The sequence below is a fragment of the Onychomys torridus genome, chromosome 10, assembly GCF_903995425.1.
Source record: "Onychomys torridus chromosome 10, mOncTor1.1, whole genome shotgun sequence".
In the NCBI taxonomy this organism is placed as follows: domain Eukaryota; kingdom Metazoa; phylum Chordata; class Mammalia; order Rodentia; family Cricetidae; genus Onychomys; species Onychomys torridus.
The window spans coordinates 45,858,557-45,877,610 of record NC_050452.1 but is presented as its reverse complement, the minus strand read 5'-3'; the positions used below and the strand labels follow the sequence as shown (position 1 = coordinate 45,877,610).

The window sequence follows — 19,054 nt, the reverse complement described above, 5'->3', positions numbered from 1 at the left end:
GGTGGTGTTTGTTATGTGTGGAGGGAAGTTGTGACATGTGCCACAAACAGAGCCGTCAGCTTGCTGTCCTAAGCCACTCCCTGGGAATCATCATTGGTTCTTTGGAATTCAGCTGGGTAGATGCAGGACGAGGACCCCCTCTAGGAGATGTTTAACAAGTCTGAGGAATCTGAGATGAAGGTGGCTTAGCTGTAGCCTGACAAGTTCCTGCTTTCCAGCACACGGCGAGCAGCATTTCCGGTGGCGAGCAGCATTTCCAATGGTGGTGGAAACATTCCTACCTGAAAAGCCTGAGTTCTCTGCCAGTCCCCAGGCAGAAGGACCAAGGGCCACTGCCTTTCTTCTCTCCCCAAGAGCTCTGTCGTGGGCTGTGATGGACCAACCATGGCAGGATGGGGCAGTGTCTGCCTTTTGCATATGGATTTACTTTCCCTCTTGTGAACTTTCTTCCCTAGTCTGTAGGAAACAGGACTTTGAAATTCAGAGCAAGACTTCCTAAAGGGAAATGTTGGTTCTGAATCAGGGGGTTATTTTCTTTTGCCTTACTAAATCTTTTGTCAGTTCCCAGCAGGGGCACAGAGCAGAAAGTATTCTTGGAAGTATGGACAGTGTTAGTCTGTGAGAACAGGAAGGAGTGAAGAGAAGCCTCAGTAGCTCGAATGTTAAAATGGTCTTATTAATAAAAAACCTGAGCCTGAAATTGGTGTGAATGCTGAAAGATCAGAGAGACAAAGGAACAAGCCACCTCTTACCAACTCTAGGACTCCTCAGCCTGAAAAGCCTCAGCCCAGTGAGCTTCCTGTCTCCTCTCACCTCACGCCCCCTTTCTCCCCCCAGCCATGTCACTTCCTGTCTCAACCTTCCTAGTGCTGGGATTAAAGGCGTGTGACTCCCAAGTGCTGGGATTAAAGGTGTGTGCCACCACTGCCTGGCCTCTGTGTTTAAACTAATGGCTTGTTCTGTTCTCTGATCTTCAGGCAGATTTTATTAGGGTACACATATATCAGCGCAGGCCCCGACTGCCAGTTCCTGTGACATTCAGCAAAGCCGTGCTTTCTCTCCATTTCTGTCCTCGCGTCCCCTCGCAGTCCGCCCCTGTCCCCTCTAATCACACTCTCTGTGGTTGTTGTTTAGTGTGGACCATCTTCCTGGGGGCGAGTCTGAGTGCTGCTCAGGGCAGCCTTCAGCCCCTCCTCCGCCTCGTCTTAACCCCTCCGCCTCCTCACCAAACTTTTTTAAGTACCTAAAACACAATTCCAGTGGAGAACCAAGTGGGAACGCTGTGCCCAGAAGGTGAGCACACTCGCATGGCCAGTGCTGTCTGTCTGTCCAGGCGTTCACACTGACTGAGCCCAGCCGCATGGGGGCTGTCCTTGTGGGGCACCTAGTCACCGCTTGTATAGGGTGTGGGGGGGGCGCTTTTGGTTTTATTTGGCTTTACTATATTCAGCTGTCATTTGAATACTTAATTTTATTCTCAGTTTTTTGTTTTGTTTTTTTTTTAACTACTGTGGAAAGTCTCAACGGTGAATTGTTTTTACACTTAACTTTCACATCACTTGACTTTTATGGGAATGCACACATGCATGTGCACAGGCTAACAGCTGTGTTTGTATACACTGTAATTTGTACCATGTCAGAAACTTTCTGATTAATTTAGATACGTTCTCGTCATTTGGAGGATGGACTGATTTTGTTTTCTAATTTAATTCATTGACTGAAAGTAAAAGTCAGTTTCACTCACAAAGTATTTTAATGGCTTACCTGGTTTACTTAGCATTACAGGAAAAGGTTTCCTTTTTAAGCTTAGAGTTTTACGTTATGTGTTTGTATTTCTTCATCCTAAACTCTTTTTTTAACCAAACTCTTAGTGTCTCCTACCGTAATGCCCTGCGGAAAAAACTCCATTCTTCCTCCTCTGTGCCAAATTTTCTAAAATTTCTGGCTCCTGTAGATGAAAATCACACCTGTGACTTTATGAACACGAACAGGTAGGGCTCCACATAAACCCGTCAGATGCGGATGTTCTGGGTGCTGACTGCGTTACTGTGTGATAAATGGGCATTCCCCCGGTCCTTCGCCATTTGGATCCTGATCACTAAGTCTGGTGTGTCGCCTTTCTTAGGCTGTTTCTCCTCACAAGTGTCATTTTTAAGCACGAAGCCAGATTGCTCTCAATTTTGCATAGGATTGGTTTGTTCACGTTGTTACCCTCGGAAGAATAAAGAGTCTTTCCTGGTTCTGTGGGCTTGTTGAAGGGCAGTAGCCTGAGCCTGTCCTCCAGAAGCCAGCAAGCCCATCTCCCAGCTGTGCTGACTCCCCGCTGTGGCCATACTGGGTGTAAATTAAATGGCAAGGGCCTGCCCTAACTGTCTTGTGAATGGAAAGAAAATTAATGAGATGATATTTGTGTATCAGCAATAATACTTTGTTTTATAGTTTTAAATTTTTAAAGCAGGCCACATCACCAGTGATTGTACTGTTAATTCCTTGATGGTTCTAATTAGACTACAGCTGGTTTTCTGTTTCTGTTTCTGTTTCTGTGCGTGTGCGTGTGCGTGTGCGTGTGCGTGTGTGTGTGTGTGTGTGTGAGAAGGCGGTGAGTGTGCGTGTGTGTGGAGGGGTGTGGTTAATGGTAGTCATGGAGGTTTAGGCTGCTGCTGAGAAAAGTAGACCCACATGATAACTAGGGTGGCTCTGGTGACAGGACCCCAGCTGGGAAGTTTTTCTCTTTTGAAGTAGCTCCCAGAAAGGCACAGTTGGAAGCTACCATCTTTGGAGCATACTCCTTGGAATACCTCTTAAGAGAACAGTGGTGCAAGGCATGTGATCTTAAGAATCCTGACCCACTGACTTTGATTTGATTTCTGTGGTTCTCAAGTTAGTTGTTTGTGGAAAGATAAAGTTAGCTGATCGTAAACCCTGATGCCTTCCGGCCAGTCATGAATCAGTTGTCTTGCCATTTTAGGGACTTTGAATCGAAGGCAAACCACCTGGGTGACACAGATGGGACCCCTGTGAAGACCCGGCGGCATTCATGGAGACAGCAGATCTTCCTTCGAGTGGCCACTCCACAGAAGGCGTGTGATTCCCCCAGCAGATACGAAGGTACGGCCATCCCTGAGGAGTTCCTGAGCATCCCAGAGGGCCCTGGATGCGGTACTGGGAGGGGGGTAGAGAGTGGCTCACCTGGCTGCAGTGGCCGAGCATCTCAGAGATGACATTAGGGAAGGGCATGGAAGTCATGTAGGACCAGTAGCACCTTAACATCTGTGTAGGGCCAGGTGGGCCCTGGAGTCTGCCCCAGAGGGAACCTCAAGCTGGATCGAGCTGTCTGAAATTCTCACCAGTAGGATTATGACTTTTGCCACACCTAGATGAGGGAGCATAATGCCAATTAGACACAGGTCTTTGCCAGTGGGGAGGTATTGAGACGGGGCCTCACTGTGTGTCCCTAGCTGCCTGTAACTGTATAGACCAGGCTAGCCTTGAACTCTGAGAGATCCACCTACCTCTGCTTCTTAAGAGCTGGGATTAAAGGCGTGTGCTGCCACTCCTTAGCAGCTATTTAAACTCATAATGATAGAAAGAAAAATCACTGAAGTACTTACTGGTAGAAAACAACCCTGGGGGCTCCTTGTACAAACTCAGATGCTCACATGACTTGTCCAGTCTGCATTTAGACTCCAGCCGTATAATCCTGAGCTATTCAGAGGGTACCTTACTGCTTCCATAAGTAAAAGAGAAGGCAGGGATCTCTGTTCTCAAACCTTTCCTTGCTCTTGGAAGAGGCTCCTAACACAAGCCAATAGTCATTTTAAAAGCTTGGTGTTTGCTGCTCAGTAATGGTGCTAACTTGCAAGAGCAGTGGTGTGGTCTGTAAATTAGGGGTTCTCATTTTTATGTGTGAGCCAACACTCGAAGAAAAGGCTGTTCATGACTAAGGACAAAAATACATAAAAAGAAGGGGAGATACAAAGTGAACAGTGAGGGAGTGGTGAAGAGGTTAGACCAGACAAATACCCTCTCTAACCACACTAGCCCAGCATGCCAGTTTTTGTGTCAGTCAGACTCACGAATCTGAATTTTATATTAGAAACCTATCTGAATAAGGGAAGTTAAACTGTACTTACAGTTTCGTTGTCTATAAAACTAGGGAAACATCTTCCAATCTGTCTGTCTCCCGCCCATCCTGTACACAGAATGCAGGCTCCTGTACATGCCAGGCAGGTGCTCTACCATTGAGCTGTACCCCAGCAGGGCCCCCCACCCCAAGTTCAGCCATGGCTACTTGGAGTTTTGTGAGACTAACAAGTTTAAATTAGCAAAGTCTGAGAGGGCTAGCTCTACTTCTGAGGCTGCGAAAGGGTTGGTCCCTCCATCTTAGATGGTAGGTCAGATGTGCAGCGCCCCCCACATGGAAGCAAAGCCGCAGATAAGTGGTAGGAAACCATCAAGTTTCACTCAGCTGTGGCGAGACACGTGTTTCCACAATGACGTAAGCAGAGATCATGAAATGGGACGCTAAAAGCTGCTTGGTGGCTTAAATAGAGAGTCCAGGGCTTCATCATGCACCCATATCGTGGTGCCACTTCCTGTTGATGCTCCGAAACCCAGGAAGGCATGTCCTCTCTTCTTGGGCTGTGAGTTCTCTGGGTGGAGGATTTGCTGAGCATCTGAGAGGACCATACTTGGTAAAGTATTCGCTTCACCCAGGGTGGCATCACGGGAGTGCTAGGAAGCCAGGGCAAAGCTCTGGTAGCTTGGGTGTGTTCAGGAATGCATCTGAGGGCATGGCTGAAGAAAGACACTCTGGCTCTTAAGAGGAGAGGAGAGATGCTCTAGCTTTGAATTAGCCTCTCGTTTTCAGAGCCTCCCTGTTGGCCCTGCCATAGACAAGCAGGTTAGTTGTGCTTTTATCCCCGGGCAAAATTACACACATGCCTGTCAGTTAAGTGGCTTTGTCCAATTATGGATCAGAACAGTATTTCACCAGTTTTAATGAGTTTGGGGTCCTCTGGCAATCCTGTTAAAAGGTGGATTGTGATGTGTGGGTCCAGCGACCTCGCGAGTGTCTCCTTTTCTGAAAGGTTGTCCCACTGATGCTGATGTGGACAGCTCATTTTGAGCAGTAAAGGCTTAGAGTAAGCAGCCATAGTGCATATGATCCGAGTCTTCCAGGCCTAGCTAGTCTCTCTGTGGGATTACTCTGGGCTTCTGCAGGTAGACTCAGGGGTCTCCAAGTTCCAGAGCCTCCAATAATCTCTGTATTCTCAGTGACTTTCTTGTTTTCTTTGTGGTAACGGGAATTGAACCCAGGGCCTCATGCCTGGTGGGCAAGTGCTCCATTACTGAGCCTTTTACGAGAAGAGTTGTGTGTCTGGACAAGCAGGGTGTGATGGGGAAGCACAGTGATAAGGAATGGGAGTGGACGTGGAGAGTACTGCTGCTGGACCTGGGCATGCAGCTGGCTGCCTTGTCCTCTGCTAAGGTAGCCTTGCCCTGCGGACTGCTCAAGGATGCAGTGTCTACAGCAGTTCGTTTTCTTTGCCAAGGGCTCTCACCTAATTGTCAGGCCCGCGCAGGGTGCTGGAAATCGGCTTTGAACTAGATCCTCACTCGGTGGCTCACGGCCTCCCATGTCTTTTCTCAGCACACCATACAAAAGAGAACTCTGTGTCGTTATGGAATAATTTTTAGGCAACTCTCCACTTGGAACGAGAGAGAATCTTTTTGTCTGTCTGTGCCAAGGAACAGTTTTAGTCTTGGTCTAGTTCTTTTCCTCTAAGCATTTCATATCACAGTGTGCATTCCACCAACAATAGGTGCCTTCAGACTTTGACATGTCTTGAAAAAGAGAAGGAAACTCATTCTGGCATAAATAATGAGTGATTTATTGACTTGAACCCCATTGTGTGGGTATATAGTCCAGTCAAGCCAAGGTTGAAAGGTTTTTTTGTCTTATGAGTACAGCTGGGTCAGCCTGCCCCACTTACAGCGTGAAGAACTCTAGATTAGATAACACTGGGGTGGAAACAGTTAGGACCAAACAAAAGTATGGAAGCCATCTTCAGGATGACTTCCGGGTTGCTGTAAAAAAGGCAGGAAGCGTTTGTGACTGATTTGTTTTCAGAAACGTGCGTACCTTGGAGAGATTTTAATGGACAACAGACATAGTGGAATAATGTGGACACCATATTCATGTCTACACAATCATCCCCTCTTGCTTAGGGCTCCCTGGCTTTCCTTGAGCACCACGGCCATCGGAGGACTTAGTTGTTGAAACTGGGTCCCCAGTAGCCCAGGCTGATCTTAAACTCACTGTGTAGCTGATGCTGGCCTTGAACTCTTGATCCTACCTCCACTTCTGGGTGCTAGGATTCCTCAGGTGTGCCACCCTGCCTGTTTTTTTGGTGGTGGTAGTGGTAGTGGGTAGTATCTTGTTTTTTTGGTTTTTGTTTTGTTTTAAGGTAGTGCTGGGATTGGACTAAGGGCTGTATACACGCAAGGCAAGGACTCTGCCAGCTGAGCCATATCCCTAGTCTTCCTGGGAAGATTTTAAGTACCCAAGCTGGACCTATCCTCCATCTCCCCGAGTCATGTTGGGATTTGACATGGACCCTTTTTCTTTTGGAGGATTCCGATTGCTGTTCCATTGAGACCAAGCAACCTCGAGGGTGACTGGAGATGCTGTCACCACTAGGTGGCAGTGTTTCTCCCTTGTCTTGATGACTCTAGGCTCCAATTCCCAGGAAAGAACGAACCTGCTTCCTTCCCCAGCCCTGTTTTGTTGGTGAGTTGTTAAGATAGTTGTAGTTCCTGTCCACTTGCAGCTTCCTTGATCAGGGAGTTGTGGCGTCAGGTTTCTCTCTTTCTAAAGGATTTTGTTGTGAGGGCAAAACAAGGAAGAAGCTGATTGTGTCCAGTTGACAGATGGGATGTTTTTCTTTAATTACTCTATTTTGAGATGGGTTTTGCTCTGTGGGACTTAGACCTGGGAGCCGCTGCCTTAGCCTCCCAGATAGTGGGGTGCAGGCATGTGTTGCCACCCCTGGCAAGGTTGTTTTTGTTTATTTTCATCGAACTTAGCTTTTCTACCGTGAATAAAGACCAGTTTTTGAGATGAAGTCTTCCAGGCAAGGAAACTGATTGTTCATGTGGGAGAGTGTGTGTATTGGGGGTGGGTGGGTTGTGTGTGGGAGGGAGGGGCTTCTTGGCATGTCACTTCAGAAGTCAGGGAAGCCACAGTGACAGTGACTGGCCTTGGCTGTCTCTCGCATGCCTGTCACCACAGCTGAGCCAGCGCTCTCGGCTTCTCCTGGTGTGCCTCTAGAATTTAAACAGCTATCCTTCACTTTGTGTGGGGTGAGCTGAAAACACCATCACCCCGGCAACTTCTGCTTGGGAGACTGCAGCATAGAAGCTGAATGAATGGCCTGGGTGTCAGGTGACCAGGACTTGATATCAGCACCCAGCTACCCAGCTGGCAGGGAGGTCTCCATAGGTCAAGTGTCTGCTCCGAGCATGCTGTGTGCCCCCAGGACAAGGTCCAAAGGAGAAGGTTTTGATGCATCATCCTCATTTGTAACTTTGAGGGGAGGACAGGGCCTCACCGGCCCTTGAACTCTATGAAGCTAAGGCTAGCCTAGAACTCTCAATCTTGTGAGTACTGGAACCTACAGATGTGTTTTTCTATATCTAGCTTGATGTGTTACCATTAAACTTGAATCTAAAGATTCCAGTGGCTGTTGAGGTATTTAAAATAAGGCAGTGACAAGTTTACAGTGTTTTCAGGGGGATCAAATTTGTAGACTTGTGCAAACATGAACCAGCCTCAAAAGGAAGGCTGGGGTGAGAATGTGGGTAGTGGGGTGCAAGGAGTCTCGGGACCCTGCAGGAGCCAGGCCTGCACTTACAGCTCCCCTGTAGTGAATGTCTCCAGACTTGGGCACTGCGCCTGCTGGCCTCCTGGCCCCTGCCTGTACCCTACAGCCTCCTGAGGTGCTGGGATGGCCCTGTAGGGGAGGTTCGAATGAGCTCTGGGAAGGGATTCTTTCTTTGAAAGAAACAGCTTGCTTAATTTTCCTTAAGTAGCTTTTTTGGGACGCGGTTCATGTACTCTACAAATTACTCATTTGAAGCTCACAGTTCAATGTTGCTATCTTCCGAGAGACACAGCCACAGTGTTGTGCTGCCATCACCACAACCAATATGATTTTAAAATTCTTGAGTCACTAGGAAAACATTTTCTAACCATCGCTTCACAGTCCATTCACACACACACACACACACACACACACACACACACACACACACACACACGCCTTACTGATAGGCACTCACTAATCTCCCCTGCCCCTGTAGGTCTGCTTATCCCAGCCACTTGCTGTCAATGCATCTGCAGAACAGGCAGCCCTCTGCTGGCTCCTTCCACATCCCATGGTGCTCCCTAAGTCTTGTGTGTTAGAACGTCGTCAGGGCTCTCCTCGTTCTTCTGACGGAGGGAGGCTGATGCTCCAGCCTGCAGGTGTGTTATGTCAGTGGACACGGGAACGGTTTCCTCTTCCTGCCTATGGGAACTGTACTGTTCGGAGCATTGCTGGGAAAGGGGTTTTGTGGATGGCTGTTAAAGAAGGGAGTGAGGAAAATGGATGTGATGCAGCGGTACAGGTTTACCTAGAATACATGAGGCCTTGAGGTTGATCCCAGCCCTGAAGAGAAGGTGAGCTGTGTGGTACGTGCCGGTATTCTGGCCCCCAGGGTTGGTTATGCCCAGTGAGAGCTAGAGGACAGGGTCTTGGCACCTAAGTCCTCCTGCAGACTGAGCTTGCTTCTGCTCCAGTCTGATTCTCTTGGGTCCTGGTACTGCCCTGGTGAGCTCATGGGAAGCCCAGTATCCAAGGAGCCTCTCTCGGGGCTCTGGGAGCCAGCCAGGTCATGGGTTGGTGGCGTTTGCTAAGTGCTACATTTCTTTCAGCTGTCCTCAAGCTTAGCACACCCCAGAATGCCCTGGTGCTGGAGATTAAATTATTTGGGGAGGAACCCTCAAGCCCCAGACACTTATAGGAAAGGGCTCATCATCTTCTGATCTAAACTTGCTCCCCTCCCCCAAAATTCTGAGTGATCACTAAGATAGACACCAGAATGCAAAATAGAGATGTCGCCTATAGTGGATTGGGGTGCCTCCACACACTCTTTGCATAAAACTCACTGCATACTAGCAGCAGCTGTAGGAATTATCCTCAATGTGTCTTAAACATTTAGTGTTTCTGCTTTTACACACACATATTCCTGGGTGTCGCTACTCATTTTTAAAGAGATCGTGGACAGATTGAATAACGTACCTGTGGCTCCCTTTGCAGCTAGGTTCTAGTCAGTTCTAATTAACATTAAATCCAGTCTCTAGTTGCACAGGTGAACTGTTGACAGTTTTAGGAAGAAATTACTAAGACTTTAGTCTGGTCTGCACACTTCAGTTAATAATCTTCGTGAAGAGACAGGCTGTGTCTTAGTACAAGAGCATGCCTCAAGTTGGGCGTTTTGTGGCCTTACCTGATAATTTGCTAATGAAGCACACATTTTGGCATTACCAGGAACCCCAAAACCCCGAGAGAATTAAAACCTGCCTATTCAGATGGTTTCTGTCCTTTACATTTAAAGGAAGGAACATTTGTCTCCTGGAGATGGTGATGCTGTGTGTACCCCTTGTGCGTGGGCTGGCAGCTCCAGGGTGACAGCTCTTGGCACATTTAGCAAGCTCTTGCTTTTCTAAAAATCCTGAGACAAAGCCAACGGATGCATTATGCTGTTGTCTAAATGGACTTTTCCAAGTAAATTTGTTTTAGTGCTTTCATACAAATGAAAATATTTTCAGCCTAAGTCCTAAAAGATTTTAAACATCATTTACAAAAGCAGAAACACTGTAGTTGTGGTCTTGCATAATTCTGAATATGATTGGTAGTGGCAAATGACAAGTTTATAGTTGAGAGAATACTGAATTTTCCACAGAATGCTGAGAATCGTGGTTTGTTTCCTATCAAGGCACTTTAGGTAATGGGTGAAGGATGTTATCTTCCCCAGTTTCCAAGAGTTTTTCTTTTGCTATTAGTGCCAGCCTTTTCTCTTGTCAAGGCCTGAGTTTGGAGGTGTGGTGGGGTGTAATAGAAGCATTTGGCTTCCTCAGCCCTGTGAGGCTTCAGTGGGGTCTTACATTGGAATCCCCTCTGTCTTAGGTTTCTATTGCTGTGAAGAGACACCATGACCACAGCAACTCTGATAAAGGAAAACATTTAATTGAGGTGGTGGTTTACAGTTTCAGAGGTTTAGTCCATTATCATCATGGCAGGGAGCATGGTAGCATTCAGGCAGACATGGTGCTGGCTGCATCTTGATCAGAAGGCAACAGGAAGTCAACTGAGACACTGGGCAGTGTCTTGAGCACAGGAAACCTCAAGCCCGCCCTGACAGTGACACACTTCCTCTAACAAGGCCACACCCTCTCAAACAAAGCCACACCTCGTAATAGTGCCAGTCCTTTTAGAGGCCATTTTCTTTTAAACCACCATACCCTCCGTGGGACTTAGATTGGAAGGCACGGGGGAGGGGGGCATTCCTCTCTTCACAGACTCATATTCATTCTTATCGATGCTTGCAAAGAAAGGTTGGAGCTCTCCGTTCTTTAGGGAAGCAGCATGCACCACGCTGAGGAAATCTCCACAGCTCTTCCTAACTCTGCAGTCTCGGACACACCTGGTGTCTGTCCCCATGTACAGCAAGCTGCGTACACTTAGCCCATATGTTCTCCCAGCACACAGCCAGGCCACTGATTTCCTTACCTGGAGGGGTCCCTCCTCACTTCTGGTGCTCCTTCTTTGTCCTTCTGTTCGCTCATTTCCGGCCATCACAGCTGAGATCGTCTACAGATTGTGTCTGAGCCAATGCACACTGGTGCAGCACAGAGGGGCTCATCTGTCTCCAGTCACAGTGTGGCCAGCAGGAGCAAAGCCCCTTCCGTTGACCCTGTGATGTTCCCAGTGCACCCTGGCCTCGTCTCTCTTTTGCCCTGCCCATGCCGCTCACGCCTTTCTCGTCCGTTTTCCTCCATATCCAAGCCTTGTAAACAAAGGAGGAGGCAGCAGGGAGGGAGGTTGCGAGCCCAGTCATAAGTCTGTATATCCAGAGAGGAGAATTCTCCCGCAGATGCCTCGTGGGCTTCCCTGTGCGTCTCATGTTGGAAACCTTGTCATCTAGCTGCCCGTGGTGACCGGGGAGCTGCAAGGCCCCGATATTTGGCTAAGTGTGTTGCTGCCTTATCTGGTGTTTGGGGAGTGAGGATGGGGTGGGGCTGGAGGCCTGTAATGTAGCACTGCCTGTGTGGAGGTCTGTTGGCTCCTGTTGTGCTGTGTGCTTGGGCAGCCATGATTTTACATGGATATTTCCTCTTGCCCATAACGCACCTCTACAGGCAAACCATGCTTCAACGCTGCCAGATTTCCCTGCATCCTTTCAGGCCACCTCAGCACCAACATTTCTCCTCTTTCCTCGTGGGACATAGTTGGCCTCTCCATTCCCAGTGCTCCTAACTGGCTTCTGGTGTCCCTATGGGTGTGCCTGTTCCTTACCTCTGGTTATTTGTGGTAACCTCCACACCAGTGACGCTGGCCACATATAGCCATTCAAGTGTAAGGGTAAACCAACCACACTTCAAAGCAACCAAAAGTTAGCCCCTCATGCTGGCCTCATTTCAGGTGCTCGGAGGCCACAAGTGAGCTCACACAGTATTCAAGAGCACAGTTCTAGAATACCTGCCCACCCCCTCCCCGGAGAAAGGCTCTTAGATTTGCTGCCTGAGAAAGATCTAGGAGAGTTCCCTTTGCACGGCCTGCCGCTCAGAACCACAGATGATCGCTGCAGAGTCCAGGTTCATGTGTGTTCTCTCCTCGCTGGCATGATAATCTACAGACAGAGTCAAGGTCACCCACACTTCTTCCTCACAGTATGCGGTGGGTATGGAGCACACCATTTTCAAGGAATCCTGAAAGCAGGTGAGGACGCTGCAGGTGATCTGTTCAGACTCCTTACAGATGGATAAGCTGAGGCTTGTGGGAACAGAACCCACTGAAGGTCACCCAGGCCTTTCGTTGGTGGGTTCTTCACTCTTTCCAGTTCTTAATTCTTTATGTGAAACCTGACTGTTACCAACCAGCTTGTCTTCTTCCCCAGGCTCTTCCTGTCTCACTGGTTTCCAGTTCCATGACAGAGGAAGTTGTTCTCAGCTTCTTGGCCCTGTCCTGTGTTCACTGTGTGTCCTTGTGCCCACGAACACTCAGGAAACAATGGATGAATGTAGTCCCCTCTTCCTCGGTGGTTAGTGAATTGTGAGAATCAGCAGGTGACTCTAACTGGCTTACCCACGAGGCTACGAAGAACCAAAATTGGGTTTTCTGTAAGAGCACAAATGCTCTTAACCACCTAGCCATTTCTTATGCCCACTGATGGCAAGGTGAAAAGATTCTTTCTGTACTTAAATGCCCTGATGCTATAGATTGTAATAAGTTCTTCTTGATAGATTTTTTTTTCTTGTTTAAACAAAGCAAAACACCTCTTAGTGTCTCATTTTATATATGAGAACACCAAGGCCCACAGTGCCGAAGCCCACAGCAGCCTTCATTGGCCCTATATTTAGGAAGAGTCCAGGATCAGCGTTTGGGGTTGACCGGTTCCAGAGGAGCCTGGTCAGGAGGTTGGGGGTGGGCAGGCGTGGGCTTGTGATACTCTTCAGCTCTCAGCGCTGTGTGCTTGGTCCCCGTCCCAGTTCCTTGTGTTAGCAGTCACAGTCAGGAGCTGTGAGGGGCAGCATTGCACAGCGCATGGGAGCTCGGCCTCCTACATAAGGCAGAAGTGTTAGTCTCCCGAAAACAACAGAGGACTTGCGACACACATCCACATGGAGAGCTGGAGCTCTGGAGTCTTGTGATTTCAAGTACCCAAGTGCTGTGACCTTTGCAGGGCAGCCTGCTGCTGGAGGTCTTGAGGTCACCCCAAACCTCTCTCTCCCACACCCTCCTTTTCCCAGCAGCAGTTCTGTGGGGAGTCTGTAGGCTCCTTTCCACCGCCTCATTCCAGCCTCAGCCCTTTGTCTTCTTGGTATGTCATGTGGCAAAACAAAGCAAAACAGAACTCAGAGCCTGGCGTGGGAGGGCACCTCCCTAATCTCAGCACTCAGGAGGCTGAGGCAGGAGGATCAGAGAGTTCAAGGCCGGACTGGACCACACTGCAAGATTTGTTTCAAGAGGACCAACAACAAAAAAAGTGAAGCTCCATGCCAGTTTAATAACTCCCAGTGTGATAAGTAATTCTGCTCTTGGCTTCTGGCCACTCGAGAGAAAGTCATGTGTGACCTTGGAAACACTCCGATCTTTTGGAGAGTCAGGGTGTTATCCTGGTTAAGGGTATTGATTAAAAATTTTTCCAAAATGATTTTTGTTGTGTAAAACACAGACTTACACCTCCAAGTGGTTAAGATGGTAGATTTTGGTTGTGGGCTTTCCTCTTTGTAAAACTGAAACCTTTAAGGTTACTAGCACCCTTCCTTTGTCCCCAGCCCCCATTAGCCTTTGCTCAGCTTTCTGTTTCTGTGAAAGCAGCTGCTGTCGCTGCTTCCTGTAAGTGAAACTGTGCTGCTGCATGTGTTGTCTTGTTTGGGTTTGTTTAACTTAACGTGGTTTCCTTCAGCTAGCTTATGTCAGGGTTTCTCTTCAAGGCCAGATTTTGTTCTGTTGTATATATGTGCCACATGTGGATTGTTATACTGACTGGACTTTTCTGGTACCCATCTCTCAGCTGCTGTGAACCTGGGTACAAATACCAGAAGTGCGATGCCAGATCATATGGCCCTCGTATTTTAACGTTTGGGGCTTGCACACTTCTCACGGCAACTGCGCCTTCTCACTGGCAGTACCCAGGGGGAAAAATAGGAACCTCCCCCACAAAAGGCAGCCACATTGTTTGGTTTGGTTTTGTGATGCAAACTCTTGTAGTATAGCTCAGACCAGCCTTGAACCCAAACCCGAAGTCCTCCAAAGTGCCTGGATTTATAGGCTTGTGCCATCATACCTCTGTTCCGCTCACTTTTAACACCAGGGACTGACATGCTTAGAGGACAGTCCAATTGTTAAAAAGAAGCCCTCCGGCCCCCTAGACAATGTGCTGGTCATTTGCCCATTTGCCGGGTCGCCACACTTTGCCAGCTGCCTCACAGTCGTGGATATCTGAGGAGGAGGAGGATGCCCCCCCCCCCCCAGCTGATACTTGCAGGGTGTTTGCCCTGTTAAGAAAGCCTTAGTCTGGGTTTTCTGGGGTGAAAGGCCACCATCCCACATTTAACAAGCTGAGGAAGAACCGGGTCCACTATTTAAGCTTCTTCTTTCATGGCATGGATTTCCCCATCCCCTCTCCCCAGCAAAGCGCAAACATGTTTCCTGGCTCTCGGCTCTGGGCTTCCTTTCACTGAGTCCAACCTTAGATCACACTCAGATAAGCACTGTGTAATAGACGGGTGGGGCTAGCGTTTCAGTGACAGAGGCTTGCAAGGCGGGCGGGCGCAGGAGGAGGACGGCAGAGGTTGCAGCTGGAGCTTTTGGCCGCTCAAGCATGAGGTTCCACTTCAGACCTGCACCCAGCAGTGTCCTAGCCAAAGGCTCCTGGGAGATTCTGATTCTTCCCTAGGTCCCCCGTTTCTTTCCTACACCCCTCATGTTAGCTCTGCCTGAGATTCTTCAGTGCCATCTGTTCCCACACCTACGTTCTTCCCTTCCACCCCGCACAGGCTGCGATGTGACCCTGCTCACTTTTGAATCGGTTCTGGCTGTAAAACTTCTAGTACCCTTCTCCGGAGTTGAGGCCCAGCTGTGCACCCCACTTTACTCTTTATGATTCAGGGTTCGTGATCTCCCTGCTTCAAAAGCCTTGGCCCAACATGCATGTGCTGCGCAGGTGGATCAGACCCTGCACCCCATTATGGCGCTTTAAAGAAGTAGTTATGGGCCAAGGAGCTACCACGGTGCAGTGCTGGCAAAATGTAGCATGCAGAGAAGTTCAGTGGAGGGCCCGAGGAGAACATGAGTGCTTATCCTGGGGAGTACGGCTGTGGGAAACTTGCCCTTTAAAAATGTATGTTTTCATGAATATGTAAAAATATACAAATACGGAGATAAATATTGACACTTTCCCTGGGCCAGGAAGAGAAAACTTGGACTTCTCTTGAAAGTCGCCATTTGTGCTGTTATGTTACAGTCTGTTTGTCTTTTCCGCTCAGACTTCAGTTCCATCCTGTACACCTCTGAGCCCACAGCCCAATAGCTCTTTCTGGATTGTTTCAGGGCGCGCACATGCGCGCATCTTTTTAAAAAATGCTTCATCAGTGCTAATCGGATGCTTCACTGTAGGGGTGCACTTTGTAATAGTCTTTGTTTGCCATGCTCTTAATGAAAATTTGAATGAATGTTTAAAATGCGTATATAAGATGTAGTCCCTGTCCCTGGGATCATTCGGTGGATTTACCATGTTTACAGAATTCCTATAAAGCACTGAGCCAAATCTGTTTGTGGAAGTCGAATGAAGGGGCAGTTTAGAATGGCACCTGCCCCTGCTGTGGGTTGAGTGTGTGCCCCTCCCCAGATTCATATGTTGAAGCCCTGGCCCCCAATATGATGGTATTGGGTGGGAGATTAGGTCCAGCTGTAGAAGCCCAACCCGAGACAGCTCTGCTGCCCCCGACTCCCCAGCCCCTGGCACAGGCTTGTTTGAAAGCACACTTGTCCTCTCTGCCTCTCCGTAGTGTAATCTCTTGACTCTCTTCAGCTCTACCTTTAGCCCCCAAAACATCTGTGCCATGGTCACACCTGTGCCGTGGCTGGGAGAAGCTTGCAGGTGCGTGAGGAAGTGGGTGCCTTCTCTGTGGTTCTCTTCACCATGCCTCAGTAGAAACTGAGCAGCGCGGAGACCCTGGGCTGCTGACCACGCCTTTCCTGGCAGAGTGTGGGGGCCCTGCAGGGGCATCCTGGTTTCCAGAGGCCAGAGTTGGGAAGAGGACACAGCAGTGGGGGGGGGGGGGGGGGGGGGGGGGTGGGGGAACTGGTGGTGCCAGAAGCTCTGCTCCAAACAAGCTGCTTCACTGTAGTTAGCTGAACAACATGGGTTGGGAAATCGCACCCCTTAGCTTTTTGTAGTATATTTTTTCTGGTGTACTGAGTGACTCACTGGTCTCTGTCCCTGACTATTTATGTTCAGATCTGGGGTTTTTGGGAAGGCAATGTATTATTGCTCGATTTGTGTGGGTGGTGGATATGGGTCAGCAGGGAGGGACCCCTTTTTGAATGCATTTCTTAAGAAAATGGAATTAATTTTAGTTCAAACAATTGCCTGTGCCTAAGATAATGAGATTTGGCCAGTGTTTGAAAAGACAGATGTGTTTTTGTACTTTATTTATTGGTCAGGGTGCACATGATGGGTAGAGTCATTGTTTAATTTGAAATTTATTTAAAGGTACCCCTGGGACTAAGGGGTTACCTCAGTGGTAGAACACTTGGCGAGTGTTCTCGGAGCCCTTGTTAAGATCCTTAGCACTGCAAAAATAAAATAAACACACAACATACCTGTTGTCTCATGTTACAGCGTCACACAGTATGACGCCACCAGTTAAGGCAAATGTATGAGAATTCATTAGCAGTGAGCATGCTGAATGCCCAGATCCAGGCTCTCAGACATGGATATAAATAGAATTCCCAATTGTGTAAGCCTAGTTCACTGGGTCTACCCTGGAGTTCAGGACTTATCAGGCCTGGATGGATGGAGCCAAGACTGTATTTCTCATGGCTGTCAGGGTTGCCTCTCGTTGCTGCTGGGGACATACTCTGAGAAGCAGTTCCAAGGATGGAACTCACTGCCTGCGTTTTATCCACTTGGGACCCAAAGGCTGTTGGAAGGAGCTCTGAGACAGATCTCGTCCTCTGTGCCCCTTATAAGCTCCAGGGAGAGGATGCTAGATCAGCAACTGTAGTCCTGGACACCGGCAGTGGGAATAACAATGCTGAGTGGTCTGACGTCTTTTCAAAACTCCTTGTGGAGGAAATCCGAGAGTCTAGTGTGGGTATCAGTCGGTTAACCCCATTTGGTTCCTGCTTCTGGCTCTCTGGCACAGAAGTTGTGGCATGCCATCGTTTCACTTCTCTGTATGAGCATGGGGTGGAGGTCTTGCTTAGCAGGTGGCCCTCCATCTGTTGACCCAGCGTACCAACGTGACTTATTTCTTATAATCCGTGCGCGGGACCCCTTTTTTCCCCAGTCTTGATGGAACTATTTGTCGTGGACTCTGATCTCCCTGCTGCTTTGCCCATGCTGTACTTGACACAGTTCCCTGGCCTTGGCAGCTGCCCTTCTTATGTTTCAGGACACAGCACTTGACTGCCCCGGAGGCTCAGTTAGGGTTGGCTCATTCGTCATTAGTGGCCCCTGAACTTTGTCACCCCTGTTGACCTCTCTTTAACCACTCCTGACACTGTTAGGCGCGGCGCCCATTCAGCTGTCACCCTGGGGACAGAGCTTCGTCTTGTTTTACCAGTGTTCTGGGCTGAAGTGGCTGGATGCTTGGTCACCGGGGGATTAACACTGAGACTGTGATGTTTCTTATAAAGTTATTGTATATAAAGTTATGTGCAAGTTAAGTGTCCATCTATCTCTAGATCTCAATGAGATGGATGGATGGATGATACATAGTTTATGTAATTTAAGAATAAAGTTGTTTTTAGAGAGCTGCAGCCCAGTCACTTGTTGCCAGTATTGCATGCTCTACAGGGCCTTGCACTTTTCTGTTCCTCTGATTTCTTTCTTTTCTGCTTTTTTCATCTTCCCAGGATGTTCCAGGCTTCACTGGTTCCCTTTTCTGGGATCCTCTTATATATTTGTTGTTTGTGTTTGGGGTTCCGTGGTGGCTGTACAAGATTGCACTCCCACAAGCAATGGATGAGTGTTCACCTTACTCCACAAGTAACAAGCATGAGCTGTCATCTGTTACATTGATCTTAACCATTCTCATAGGTGTAAAATGAAATCGCAAAGTAGTTTTGATTTGCATTTCCTTGATGAATAAGGATGTTGACATTTCTTTAAATGTTTCTCAGCCATTTGAGTTTCCTTTTTTGAGAATTTTCTTTTTAGATCTGTACCCTGTTTTGTAAATCGGGTTCTTTGTTTTCTTGGTATTTAGCTTCTTGGGTTCCTTGTGTGTTTTGAATATGAGCCCTCTACTGAACATGGAGTTGTTAAAAAAAATCGTTTCCCATTCTGCAGGCTGCCGTTTTGTCAGATGATGGTGTCCTTTACCATGTAGAAACTTTTCAGTTTTCTGAGGTCCCACTGACTAATTGTTGATCTTAGTGCCTGAGCTGACAGTGTTCTGTTCGGAAAGTCTTTTCCTGTGCCAGTGAGTTCAAGGCTATCCCCACTTTCTCTTCTGTCAGTGTTTTGTGTTTTATGTTGAAGTCTTTGATGTATTTTGAGTTGAGTTTTGTGCAGGGTGGTAAATATAGATCTATTTACATTCTTCTACATGCTGACATCCAGTTAGACCAGTGTGTATTTTTGGCTTCTTTTTTTAAAAAAACATCAGGGGTCAATAGGTATATGGATTTTGGTCTGGGTCTTCATTTCTGTTCCACTGTTCAGCATGTCTGTTTTGTGCCAATATCATGCACTATATTACTATAGCTCTGTAGTACAATTTGAGGTCAAGGATGGTGATACCTCCCACAGTTCTTTAATATTCAGAATTGTTTTAGCTATCCTGGGGTTTTGTGTGTTTTCATGTGAAACTATAAATTGCCCTTTCAAGATATGTGAAAAGTTGTGTTGGGATTTTGGTAGGAATTGCATTCAATCTGTATCAATTTATGTATGTTGAACTATCCCTGCCTCTTTGGGGTGAAGCCTACTTGGTCATGGTGGATGATCTTTTTGATGTGTTATTGGGTTAGGTTTGCAAGTATTTTATTGAGAA

General features: G+C 47.9%; 1 protein-coding gene across 5 annotated transcripts in view; it reads left to right on the top strand.

Moving 5' to 3' along the window:
- Nucleotides 1–19,054, top strand: part of Tbc1d1 (TBC1 domain family member 1) — a 204,012-nt gene that overhangs the window by 140,868 nt on the left and 44,090 nt on the right. For 4 of the 5 annotated variants that reach the window (XM_036200570.1, XM_036200567.1, XM_036200566.1 and 1 more), the window contains 3 exons: nt 1,135–1,293; nt 1,872–1,991; nt 2,969–3,108. In XM_036200570.1, the coding sequence (XP_036056463.1) occupies nt 1,135–1,293; nt 1,872–1,991; nt 2,969–3,108 (419 nt within the window). The remainder of the gene's footprint in view (nt 1–1,134; nt 1,294–1,871; nt 1,992–2,968; nt 3,109–19,054) is intronic. The other variant, XM_036200568.1, reaches the window with a different exon arrangement.